Genomic DNA, 14,255 nt, shown 5'->3' on the forward strand with positions numbered 1-14,255 from the left:
TTCCATGAACCTGACATCATAGTGTGTATGACCTGTAATAAAAATAGTTATATTATTCCATGCATAAAGAACACTGACAACATACCATATGGACATAATATGCATCACAGTGCATTGTAGTGGGAAAATATTGCAAGCATGCACATGTGGACTGACATACCAACACATGACAGCAGTTACATACCATCAGCTGTACCATCCTTCCTTCCTTGTACATGACACGGAAAATAAATGCACCAACGCCCAAGACCTTCTTAAACTTACCTGACTTGAAACAAAAGGATAATTTATTATTGCAATAATAATATTTTGATGCAACAGATTTTCTGTTTTAATACTAAGATTAGTAACGCGGTAGCGGTACTAAGAGGATTCACCCCCAAAACAATATGACTGCCACGACTTTTGCAGCCTTGCTATACCAGGAAAACGAGCTCCTATGCTTACCAGACTTCTTAGAGGACCATATCTAGGCTTTTGATCTTTGCTATTATTTTAGAGCAAAAATACACATGTATAATACAATAGTGTTTCTAAGCAAGATTACATTACAGTTGATTGTTTGTTACAAAGCATTCTGGGTGGTGGCTGGGTAAAAAATCAAAATAATTTATAACAAAACAAATGCAGTGTGTGTGTGTGTGTGTGTGTGTGTGTGCAAATATCAAGTTGAGCACTAATTGGATTAGTCAGAAAATGTTTTTGGTAGCTAAAGGTTAAAGGTTATACAGAGTTATCTAATAATTTGTAACAGCAGAATAATATTATAATTAATAGTCACAACAAACACCAGGAGAGGACGGCATAACAAAAATGAAGAGAAGAGAGAGAGAGGAAAAACACCATTTTGCATAATAATAATAATAATAATAATAATAATAATAATAATAATAGATCTAGTCTGAAAATACGCATTAACTAAATAAAGAAGAGTCTGTCATAAAATAATAATAATAATAATAATAATAATAATAATAATAATAATAATAATGTGGCAGAGCTACTAATGTTAAAAAGGATCATCAACCAGTCCCAGTCTCCTACTAGTAGTTAGACTGGGTCCTTGTCTCATAAAGACCACTCTTGCTCAGGTAGCGGACCCACTTCACAACATCGTGATCGCTGTAATTCAATTTCGGCTCAAACACTTTGAGATAACGGACCTTTAGGCCTGAGCAAGCAAAGGGAACCTAAAAGGAATGACAATGACATTATTAAAGATTATCCTATGCTACGTGTATAATAAATTATCACTGCAATGGCACAAGAGCAATAATCATTTCATTCATTTGTTTGATACAAGTAAATCAACAAAAATTTGTAGCAATTATAAAACAATTACACGTACAAGTACATTAGTAGAACCAAATTAGCCATGACAAAAAATTTTCCGCATGTACATGTATGTATATGCATTATTATCGGTAATATTGATTATTAATGTTGTTCGTATAATTACGAACAATGATAAAGAAGAACAAACAACGTAATCAAACCAAAAGGAAGAAATCCAAAGTGAGAAAAGTAAGGATCAACCCATCCACTGATGGAATGGAGAATTCATCAATACAGTACAATACATTATACAGTATAGCCTGCTATTGTGGACACTCTAAAATAAGGAGGCCTCTATAATGAGGACAGGTAGTATCAGTCCCAATACAATAGTAATGTGTATTAATGAACCTCTGAAATAAGGACAGGTTCATAATCAGGAGGGTATTATTGGGTACCAAGGTGTCCGGAATAGACAGGCCTGACTGTATTTGCTATCATTTAAAACTATACCACAATGCTTATTCCATCCATTGCAATGTAAAACAAATGTTACTAGCAGCTAAACATACTGCCTCTATGCTTCATAGCATTCAACCAATGCAGCTATTACATAATGTATATATTACATGCTTGCACCTCTCTACTTGTATTTCAATCAGTAATGTATTGCCTCACCCTAGGGCCAAGGATACTGTAGTTTTGACTGCTAAGAATGTCTACACTGAAATCTTATCCCAAACACGTGCACAAGTTTCCGTGTGACCATTTTCAATGCATGCAAAACAAAACACAAATGTAAATGTACACTTCACACACAAGAGATACACAGGGCTGCTCAGCCATGAAGGGATACTAGCATACCAATAGCCTCTGCCCACACTATCAGTGACATAACAGCTATGGATATTATTTCAATAATATTCATACTTCAATGACGTGTCTCCTCAAGTGTGACCATAACAGTAAAATTATAATTATAAAATCGTAAAATTTCATTTTTGCGGTGAGCCTTGCTTCAAAATGTTATCATAACAAGCAAAGGGAAGAAATATGCATTGAAGTAGATGTATATGGAGTATAAAAGTGTTTGTCAGATAGAGGCAAAATGATAATAAACAGATATGGGACAGTAATGTGGGCGGGTATACTACACAACAATGTAGTACATGTACATGAGACAGGTGCACTGATGCAGTTCAAAGTCCCTCAGGTCATAACAGAGTCATTGAGCTATACATGCAGCTACTTAGCGTCACTTCTATTAACACTTTAAAATGACTGAATTTTTTTTAAGTACAGTCAGGCCTGTCTATTCCAGACACCTTGGGGGGCAATAATACCCTCCTGATTATGAACCTATCCTTATTTCAGAGGTTCATTAATACACATTACTATTGTATTGGGACTGATACTACCTGTCCTCATTATAGAGGCCTCCTTATTAGAGTGTCCACAATAGCAGGCTATACAGTACATATATATAATAAAATGATAGAAATTATTGACCATCCACTCTAATCTCCTCACTCAACCCCACCAAGAGTGAGCCACTGTTTAGCAAAGCATGTAAAATTTGATCAACATGTCATTTATACATGTACATGTACATGTACATGTAAGGTTAGAAATACTTAGAAATGAGCCTCATTTGGTGACACACATTGTCACTATATACCCTTGACAAGCTAGTAAGCTACATGTAAAGTAGATGTACACTGTACATGTAAACTAAAGCTTTAATAAGCATTGAACAACATACAGTAATGTACATCCACAAACATACATGTACATGTACACGTACATGCAATTATACAATGTAAAAAAATTATCATTGATAATAATACATACAGTATACAGTACTTTTGTACATGTAAGGCCACTCCAATTAGATTCCTAATTTTTCCTTTCCCGCCCGCACACGCCCACATGGGCAGTTAATTATTTGATTATTCATACGCTATACACATCAATTTATATTGCAATAATCAAAAAATGTGATGAATATTAATGAAGCTGCCCACCCGCATCAGCCCCGCCCGTGAAAGGAGGAACTAAATCTAATTAAAGTAGCCTAAGTGTCTGAGTTAAAAATTGACAAGTAAATATAATAACATGTATATGTACATGTAGCATAGTCCTGCCTATGGTGGTTGAGGGTGGTCGGGACAACCACCTCAACAAATGAACCAACCAGTTCATCACTTAGACCAACCATCCAATTAATACTAATAGCCATACATAAAGCATGATACTGTAGTCTACTAGTATGGTGTACATGAACTTAAAAGGAACAATATTAGTCTCCAACCACCTCTAATTTTATTCTAGGCGGAACCCTGCATGTACATGTGTATGTACATGTATTATCATACTTGATGTATGATCTAGTTGGAGTAGCCTACATTGTACATGCAAGTATCTCATTAAAAAATTGACAAGTAAATATAATACGTACATCTTACATCTACAATTCTACATGTACATGTACATGTACATGTAAGACAGTTATATTTACTTATAGTTGGATGTGATATGTACAGTACATGTACATGTACATGTGATATGTACATGTATAATGTATCTGACTCACTTCAAAGTTCATTGAGATTGGTGGGCGTGTCTGCTGTTTGCTTTTTGAGCTTTCGGTGGTTGATGATGGCAAGAGCTCAACATCAGCAGTGAGCTGTGTCTCCTTCATGCCAGGGAATCTTCTAATCCTAAACAACAATTAAAAAACAATTAGAGCAAATATTTGAGACATGGCACGAATGGAATCAATAGAAGCTAGACAAGGGAAAGGGTCAGGAAAGGCCTTCTACACAACACAACCACAAGACATGACATTATTGACACACAGTATCTCCTTCTGTGCATTCATTATTGTTATATACTGTAGTTTACACAAGTACATGTGCATTGACCACATTTTCATGCAACCCACGATAGCCTTTTCAAAAAGCAGTGCATAAAAGTACTTGGTTTTCCAAGCTTCTTGAACTCTCCTCCATCATACTATTGAGAACTAGTAGACAATTTTTGGAAGGGTCCATAATGGACCCTAACTTTAACTTTGGTATTTATCATGATAAAAGAGCACATTAACATACGTACATGTGATATTACAGTAAGGAGTGGATAATGTATATGTAGAGATTTATGATGAGTGATAAAGTATAGCCTGCTATTGTGGACACTCTAAAACAAGGAGGCCTCTATAATGAGGACAGGTAGTATCAGTCCCAATACAATAGTAATGTGTATTAATGAACCTCTGAAATAAGGACAGGTTCATAATCAGGAGGGTATTATTGGGTACCAAGGTGTCCGGAATAGACAGGTCTGACTGTATGTATACTCAATTTTGAAGTAATACTAAAGTCATGAATATATACATGTAGTTGAAGCAATACGCACATGTAGGTACATGCATACATGTACATGTACATGTTGTTATACATAAAAATTAGTGAATGGCCGTATATGAGAGCTAGGCTGGCTAATCTATGCATCATATGTACGCGTACTAGTAACTGTGTCATATTATGTTATAGTTTCCCCTCATTCCATCATCATGGGATACAATGTATAGTCTAAACAGTCGAAGTCACAAAGACAGACCAACAGCAGACCAGCCAGAACAATGCACATGTAGGGAGCTGCTGGTACAATCAATGGCTGACGTCATGAAGCATGACGAACTAGTGTGTTTATACACTGTATGTATCAAATATTGTTATGAAGATTGCGTGTTTGTGTGTGTGATACTGCGAGTGTTTACAGTCAGGCCTGTCTATTCCGGACACCTTGGTACCCAATAATACCTTCCTGATTATGAACCTGTCCTTATTTCAGAGGTTCATTAATACACATTACTATTGTATTGGGACTGATACTACCTGTCCTCATTATAAAAGCCACCTTATTTTAGAGTGTCCACAATAGCAGGCTATACAGTATTCATTTGATGTGTGTGTGTGTGTGGCCAATAAAGAATGAAAAAAGGACACCACCTGTCTTCCAAATCCTCTCCCTCTCCTCCCTCCCTCCCTCCCTATTGTAAAGGTATGTACATATACATGTACATGTACATATACATGTACATGTACATGTACATGTATGTACTAAAGGCGTAATTGTATAGTCTAGACGTGGGGCAGAGCACAGGCCACGACATAACAGCCCAGGTGTTACGCAACAGTCTAATCACTTTGAAGAACACACACACAGAACAAATAATACCAACATAATGCCAAGTTAGTGCATACACAAACCAATTAGAACACCAGGAGCAAAACATCCCAAAAAATACCATTGAATTATATCTAAGCTTTGTAGCATAGTAAACACGAGTTAGATGTGCTGTATATGGCATGTAAATGTATGTAAGGGTACTATTAATAATAAAAATACATATTGTATATATATACATGCATGTGCAGTATACATATACATGTATGTGTGACTGAGTTAAAAATTGACAGATATAGAACATACACTGTACATGTATAGTACACAGTAATTAGGTACAGTATTATGTATAGTACACAGTAATTAGGTACAGTATTATGTATAGTACATAGTATTCTTGTACATGGACACACACCCAGATAGTCTATTGGCAAAAGAATGCAGAGTTCACTATCATGCAGTGTCCAGCAAAGGGAATTAAAGGCTTCACAGATCATTAGGTCTACAATCTGCATATTCAATTTCAGCCAAAGGCAACAAGTAACATGGGTGTGTATATGTACTTGTACATGATACAGTAGTAGGGGAGATTAATAAGTACATGCACTTGCACAAATCAAGGCATGTACATATTATTTTCATCACATAATTTTTATAGTAAAGTAATATTCATCATAATATAATTTTTTCCAATGCAGTAAAGGTAAAACGAACATATAGTAGTTACATGTAGTTGAATAGATGTTCAACACAAAGTTAAATGCTTTAGAAAGTATTGCAGGCGCAGTAGATGTACATATACATGTACATACCAATGAAAACTACATGTAATTGGATGGTTAGTTGCTTACATCATGTACTAATTGACTTATGAAAGAAGAAGGAAAGGATAATTACCATACTTCTACAATTATAACTGATAAACTCTGTATGGTATAGTAGCTTCTAGAAGATAATTGGGCTATTATTAGGCATGGAATATAAGAATGAAGACAATGACAGGTATCCTGAATGAGTGTGGCATTTTACACGACGCAAAAATAATGAATATGTACATGTACATGTACATAGCATACATGTAAGTGTGTCAAAATTATTATCACAAAATGGGTATTACATGTACATGTACTGTATGCTAATATGCACAATGCAATAGCAGTGGGTTCCTTTTCAATCTGCTATTCTTATTTCTAACCTACATGTACCCTAGCCTATTTTTCTTCCTATTAATAAATTTTTAGTGATTTGTACTATGTTAATAGGAATGTTTCGCTTTAAGCTTCGTGTGTGTGCATGTGTACAATTCATGTTCTTTTACATGTACATGTACATGTAAAAGACGTACTTCCAAACTATGGCATTCTCTCCTGACTTGTAGCGTGGTCTGCCTTTCAGAGAAATGAGCTTGACACCAGCTGTATTTGGAGGGGTGGGTATCTTAACCTACATGTATAAACAGAGATAAAATAAAACATTCATTTGAGGAAAAAAATTTTTTAAATTGATTTTAGAATTATGGTATTGGGTAGTGCTTGAAAGTTTCATACAATTAAACTTTTGTTGGGCCTGCCCCAAAATCATTTTCCCAAATCTCGATTTTGCAAATCTAAGCAAAATAAAAGATGCACATGTAAGTCACCAAAAGCTTCCGGCTATGTAGTATTCAATACATGCACAGTCAGGCCTGTCTATTCCAGACACCTTGGTACCCAATAATACCCTCCTGATTATGAACCTGTCCTTATTTCAGAGGTTCATTAATACACATTACTATTGTATTGGGACTGATACTACCTGTCCTCATTATAGAGGCCTCCTTATTTTAGAGTGTCCACAATAGCAGGCTATACTGTATAATGTACATGAATACAAACATGTACATGTACATGTACAAGTACAGAATGGTTCCTATGCAACAGCAACTGATAGGAGGAATATTTGATTTGGGATCAGTTGTCAATTGCATTAGGACAAGTGGGGCAGGTAAGGCTAAGATGTAATTTCATTATTTGGGTATAACATTACAGGACAAAGAGAAATCTTGTAACTTGCTCCATAGTTACAAGTATAAACAAAACCAAAACAAATTATAAGAATACATGTACATGTAGCAATTTTTTGCTACATGCACTTCTAAAGATGGTAACTAGTCGGATGCCATGCATTAACGGGGTGAGCTTGAGTCTATTCGTGGTATTGCACTGACTCTGCTGATAGCTAGGCTGCTTTTCTAGTTAAATCTTGAGTCTAGGACGTCATCCTAGCCCTCTGAGCTATGTAGAAGAGTGTCTTTTTCACTCCAGCGAGGTCGTTGAGGTTGATCTCAAGCTTTCTTCTCTCTTCATACATGCACATGTGTTAATATTTCATTAGAATGAGCTACCGCATTAGATCATTGACTGATAAATAGATAGTAGTGCATACATGGGGCATGACCAGAAGATGGGCGTGACCAGAAGATGGGCGTGACTGCAGATGCACATACATACATACATACCGTATAAGTGGTTTTTTCGAGGCTTGCAAATTTCGTGAAAATAAATCCGCAAAAATCAATTTAATACAGTGCCTGCATATGGCACACGTGGTAGAATTTGCGAAGTTAAAATCCACGAATTATAGTTTTAGCAGATTTCGCAAAATATAATTCCCTTGAAAAAAACCACTTATACAGTACATACACGTACATACAGAAGATTTCTGCTACAGTGGGGCTCATCCCAATAACAATACATGTGTTACATTAATAATAATAATATGACATACATGTACATGTACATGCAAGCACATATAACATACATGTACATGTAAATGTACGATATCTACATATGTACATTCAAGCTCAAAAAAATTAAAATGGCGGATTCATTTAACAATTGTACATTTTTATTACAAATATGTACATGTACATGTGCATATACATTATACAAATTGTCTTAATTCCGAGTGTACCTCAACATGTTGGGCGTTCAGTGTGGGTTTGAACAGACTCTTAAGGACCACCTTTATCTCCATGTGTTGCCTAGAGGCTTCCCTCACCAGAGGGATCACTCTGAATGGTAACGTGATATCGTTGGTAGTCCGATATCTAAAAACAAAAGATAAATCAATTATGCCTCCCACTCCTCAATCCCACTAATAATTGGCTGTATATGTACATGTACATGTACATGTACATGTACATATATGTACATGTACATATATGTACATGTAGATGTATATCCCCTCGTTTTCTCCCTCATTCCCCCTCTCTCCCCCTACTCATTCCTTGTCTCCTCCTACCCTCTCCCACCAGCAAAATAACACCTTCGCTTCATACACATGTACATTACATGTATATACATGTATACACTGTACATGTACATGTATGTACATCTTGCCACATCTTTTGCTTAATACAGTATAGCCTGCTATTGTGGACACTCTAAAATAAGGAGGCCTCTATAATGAGGACAGGTAGTATCAGTCCCAATACAATAGTAATGTGTATTAATGAACCTCTGAAATAAGGACAGGTTCATAATCAGGAGGGTATTATTGGGTACCAAGGTGTCCGGAATAAACAGGCCTAACTGTACATGTACATGTACATGTACGTTTGCATATGCATTTCTTATTTTCAAAGAATATTTGAGACTTTAATTAATTGAGTTACCTCATTAGTTCAAATTCCCCATCTGGTGGTATGAAACTGATGCTCCTTTCACTTTCAAATTTACTCAGTTTGACACACTGGTGGAATGTACAGTCATCAATGGCAACACCTGACTTTGGATTGTGTCCAGACCTGCAATCAATAACAAATAAAAGGAGAATTTAATTTTTAAAATGAAGTAAAAAATATATGTAAAACTATAGTGGATTAATTGTATTAGTTTCATGTACATTTAAACATTAAGCATGTTTGTAGGCAATGCATGTGCAATGTACAAAATGAATGAGATACTATTATTATATTATAAATGTACATGTACATGTAAATGCATAAAAACTAATAAATAAAGATTATAATAATACATATACAGTATACTGTGTGTGTGAGTCTGAGTTAAAAATTGACAAATAATTATTATTATAATACAATGTACATGTATTATTATAACTGTACATGTACATGTACATGTACAATGTATGGAATTGTAAGAGGGAGCTCAAAATGTAGGAGGAGAAAAATTCCCCTCAATTAAAATCCATCATTATCGATACAGTAAATACAAACATGTTGCACATGTACATGTACGTTTTGTACATGCACATGTACATCACTTATGATCTAAAAGCATACACTATTGAAAGAAAATTAAATAATAATTATTAATATATATACAGAATCCCAAAAAACATGAAATTTCCCAATCATAATTACGTGTACACACACAACAGGTGTCGAACATAAAATTGCTAGAATTTTAATTTGATTTACATAACGACAGACGCACGCTAATGACCAATAGCTCTGAGCTGGAGGAGTTTTTGGAACCATAACCATGACAAATACACGTTTAATTCATGTGTATCAAACAATAATAAGAATAATAATAATAAATACATATCAGATACGTGTACGTGTACATGTAGATAATACATGTACATGTACAATACATGAGATATTTTGACTACGTGTACTTGTACTTATTGAATGAAATATTCTCGAAGGTGCTTCGGTTATAATTTGATAATGTTCGTCGTGAGTTAAAAGAGAATGTAAAGTGTAACAAGATTCCTGGACAAACCAATTACCACACCTTAGTGACCTCTTTCATCTGACGGCGCCACTTAGGCTGCGTATAGCCAATCGAGAAAGAAGCTTGTCATTTTTGAGCTGCTAAGGATTCTACAAGTTGCCATAAACAGCCTACGTATTTACATTTAGTTCCAAATTTTGTTTCAATTTATATATCATCTTTTCTTTTCATTCCTTTCTTAGATTGAGAGTGACAGAATTTATAATAATCAACAAGCAAACGTATTAGTATCAAAAAATATTCTGATATTTGTTTTCGCCAATCTTAACTTCTATACACTTAGGAGTATCATAATGAGTCAATGTAGACTGTACATGGATGTACTGTATAAGGAAAGTTCTGAAGGAATTTCTACATGTCTACATGTACATGTACTGTACATTGTACATGTAACTTTTAGACACGAAGCACCAAAACCAGATTAGGCTCATTAATTGTTGCATGGATGAGTTAGGAAATGTTTGAAACTTGTAAGTCAATTAGTAGACAAAAAGCTAATGGTTGTGTTAGAGATAGTACTACCTATACAGCTACACCTACTACATGTACTAATATTGCAAGTACATGTACATGTACTACATAATAAATGATTAGTACAGACCCAGTCTTACATAACATGCACATACACTGTATGTAAGTCTTACAGGATGTATACAGTCAGGCCTGTCTATTCCGGACACCTTGGTACCCAATAATACCCTAGCTCCTGATTATGAACCTGTCCTTATTTCAGAGGTTCATTAATACACATTACTATTGTATTGGGACTGATACTACCTGTCCTCATTATAGAGGCCTCCTTATTTTAGAGTGTCCACAATAGCAGGCTATACTGTATTAAGTAAACACATACTGTAAATCATATTATTCCTAATAAATAGACAGCATTTCCAATGTTTCACATTATCCCTAATAACAAGACTATGCCTATTAAATACTTATATCCAAACAAACCAAAAAAATATTCCAAGAAGGCACGCAAAAGGCTGTGAGTCTAAGTTGATTAGTCAAAACAAGCTACAAATGATTCTAATTAAATAAAAAGCACACTTACATGTTTCATCACACGAATGACTAGACATCAATTAATGAGCAATGCTAATAACACCTGTCTACTGGGAGGACATACATGTACATGTATAGCGTAATGTAATGTAGTAATTAAGATAAAATGAGAGAGTTACATAATGATTGGTAATCATGGACAAGCGAACATGAGAGGCGTCATTATAGGAAGACGTAATACTGATAATGCAATAAAACTCCTGGAATAATAAGGAATATAAATTGATTAGTAGATGTTAATTATCGCTCCCAAAAGGAAGCTTAATTACTATATGAACATACATGCGTATGCATGTATCTGTGTATGTACATGTACGGCTGTTTATTAGTCTAACAATGAATCATTAATGGAATCATGTCATGCTATAGTAACTTACTAGGAGTAATGTAGAACATTAAAGGGGCAAGCCTAAGCAAGCTATAGATTATGTGCTGTATGAGCTACATGTATGAGCAAGCAAAGCAATTCCACAAGTCTGTAGATTAAATTTTCTCCATCACCGTTTCAGAATCTCTGCAGCAATTAAAGATATCTTGCTTATAGCTAGAAGCAGTGACTAAACAAATGATATTTGAAGAAGATTGTACCATAGGCTATGACTGTACATCTTCTTTGTTAGCCTAGGCTTGCTGCTACAGAAGAAACATCACCTAGAATAGATCTCATGATGCATGCAGCCCGGCCAGCTACAGCTTTGACTTGCATAATTGTATTCAGCTTATCAGAGTCCTTTATATCAAAAAAAGATTCTATATGATTTTCTAACCTTTCTTCTTGCTGGAGAAGTCTTTTGACAGCAGTTTAGTCTTATCTTGCTGACCGTTTGCTGCAAATAAGCTCAGACTTGCTGATAGCCGCCCCATTTATTCATTGTGACCACACCCGCTTTCAATGAAGATTAGGCTATTTAACTTTAATAATAGTTAGACGACCCTATCATCCCTGTACAGACAAACAGACTTTTATCGTCTTAGTGGGGTTCGATGAGGCTCGCCCCAATAAAATAGTTTGATGATTATTATACTGTCAAGACAAAGTGATGATTATTTTGAATGTTGTATGGTGTACGTACCATAACACATGTACATGCACATGTACTTTTTGTCTTTAAAATAATTATTAATGATTATACATGTACATGTACATGCATGATATAATCACTAAAACTGAAGTGCATTTAATGATAGCATATATTACTAGTAAAATAATAAATTAGGAAACATATTGTCAAGGTTTTTTACATGTAAAAAATCAACAGAATAAATAAATAAGTGAAATACAGTACATTGTACATATGTATGTACATGTGTATGTATGTACATGTACATGTATGTTTTTTAGAATGAGCTCAAAGGTACTGTACATGTAAAAAACTAACAACAAAACAAACTAACACAGCATAATACATGCCAGATAAAAACACAAAAAATACATGCATGTAGTAATAAGTACATGGACAACAAATAAAAATACACAATACACATACATACATGTACATGTACATACATAAGAAGAGAGAAAGATAGAAAGAGTTAATGAGACACATGCCCTTCAGCAAGAGCAAGGTCAAGTTGTACAAATGCATAACAATGTATGGTATGTATGGGTGTACCTCTTAGCAAGTTGCTGTTCCAGTGATTGAGCTTCTGGTGTTGATGGCTTGGCCTGTCTATCTATGAGGAGCTTATCATTCATGCCAAACTTGCACTCGGGCATTCCGCTAAGGAAACTCTTCATTACAACACGACCGGACACATGAGCAGAGAGGACCTGACCTGGAATAGTTAGGAGAGAGGGAGGGAGAGAGAGAGAGAGAGAGAGAGAGGGAGAGAGGGAGAGAGAGAGAGAGAGAGAGAGTATAATTTTGACAACAAAGAAATAATTTCGAATTCTTTGTTACATGTACATGTAGTTTGCTGCATGTGCAACTTTTGCTGCAATTACATGTACATGTACATGGATTAAAATCGTCATTAGTAATGCATGTGTATTTCACCATTATTATTATTATTATTATTATTATTATTATTATTATTATTATTAAATAAGTAGCATGTATATGTACATGTAGTTACATGTAGTTAAATTCTCAAGTACATCCATGTACATGCATGTAACAGAAAATTCTCCATTTTAATAATTTTTTCAGATACATGTACAAAGTTTGAGTTGATTCCAATCTAAGCTCATTCAGTCATTCCAATCTAAATTGGATTTTTAAAGAATTTTTAAAGTAGCTTTAAAATCTTGTCAAAGTCCCTGTATTATAGTACAGGAATTTTGGCCAAATTTCGCCAAAATTGAAAAAGAGAGAAATTTCAATTTTTATATTTTTTTCAGATACATATACATGTACTTATGTTGCGTAAAAAGTTTGAGCTCATTCCGATCAAAATTAGATTTTTAAAGAATTTTTAAAGTGGCTTAAAAATCAGGTCAAAGTCCCTGTACTATAGTACAGAGATTTTGGTCAAATTTCGCCATAAATGAAAAGCAGAAAATTCTCCAATTTACATTTTTTTACTGATACATATACATGTACTTGTACTTATGTTGTGTAGAAAGTTTGAATTTGTTCCGATAATAAAAAAATTGCTTCAGAATTTGGCCAAAAATAGCACATACATGTAAATGTAAATATTTTTAGTATCCAAACAAAATGGAATATATTTATTTGCTTCAAAATCTTGCCCAAGGTACATGTACTTTATTCCGATTAATTGATAAAATAGCAGTAGTACTAGATCAATATACTTTTCAACTCAGACTGAATTCTTCTAGTACTACAGAATGCTATTGATCTGCATGTACGAGTATAACAACTACCATCAACAAAGAAAGAGTTTGATCACCATGGCAAGTACACATGTACATTAAAAATGCACATTTGCATGACACAATATGATAGTTATTGCTCTTTAGTAGTATTTTACACAGTGCAGACTATAAGTCCATTAGAATGATGCTTCATGACTATA

The 14,255-nt window shown here is 34.6% G+C and overlaps 1 protein-coding gene across 1 annotated transcript in view; it reads right to left on the reverse strand.

Annotated features, from left to right (window-relative positions):
- Positions 1–680: 680 nt before the first annotated feature.
- Positions 681–14,255, reverse strand: part of LOC100635998 (AP-2 complex subunit mu-like) — a 16,991-nt gene continuing 3,416 nt past the window's right edge. Inside the window, exons 5-12 of the mRNA XM_020002052.1 lie at positions 14,104–14,127; positions 13,141–13,168; positions 12,890–13,060; positions 9,122–9,253; positions 8,419–8,554; positions 6,812–6,909; positions 3,869–3,995; positions 681–1,190 (exon numbers count right to left, since the gene is read on the reverse strand). Coding sequence (XP_019857611.1) covers positions 1,044–1,190; positions 3,869–3,995; positions 6,812–6,909; positions 8,419–8,554; positions 9,122–9,253; positions 12,890–13,060; positions 13,141–13,168; positions 14,104–14,127 — 863 coding nt within the window. The 3' untranslated portion in view covers positions 681–1,043. The remainder of the gene's footprint in view (positions 1,191–3,868; positions 3,996–6,811; positions 6,910–8,418; positions 8,555–9,121; positions 9,254–12,889; positions 13,061–13,140; positions 13,169–14,103; positions 14,128–14,255) is intronic.

Source organism: Amphimedon queenslandica, unplaced genomic scaffold (genome assembly GCF_000090795.2).
Source record: "Amphimedon queenslandica unplaced genomic scaffold, v1.1 AMPQUscaffold_12986, whole genome shotgun sequence".
Taxonomy (NCBI): Eukaryota; Metazoa; Porifera; class Demospongiae; order Haplosclerida; family Niphatidae; genus Amphimedon; species Amphimedon queenslandica.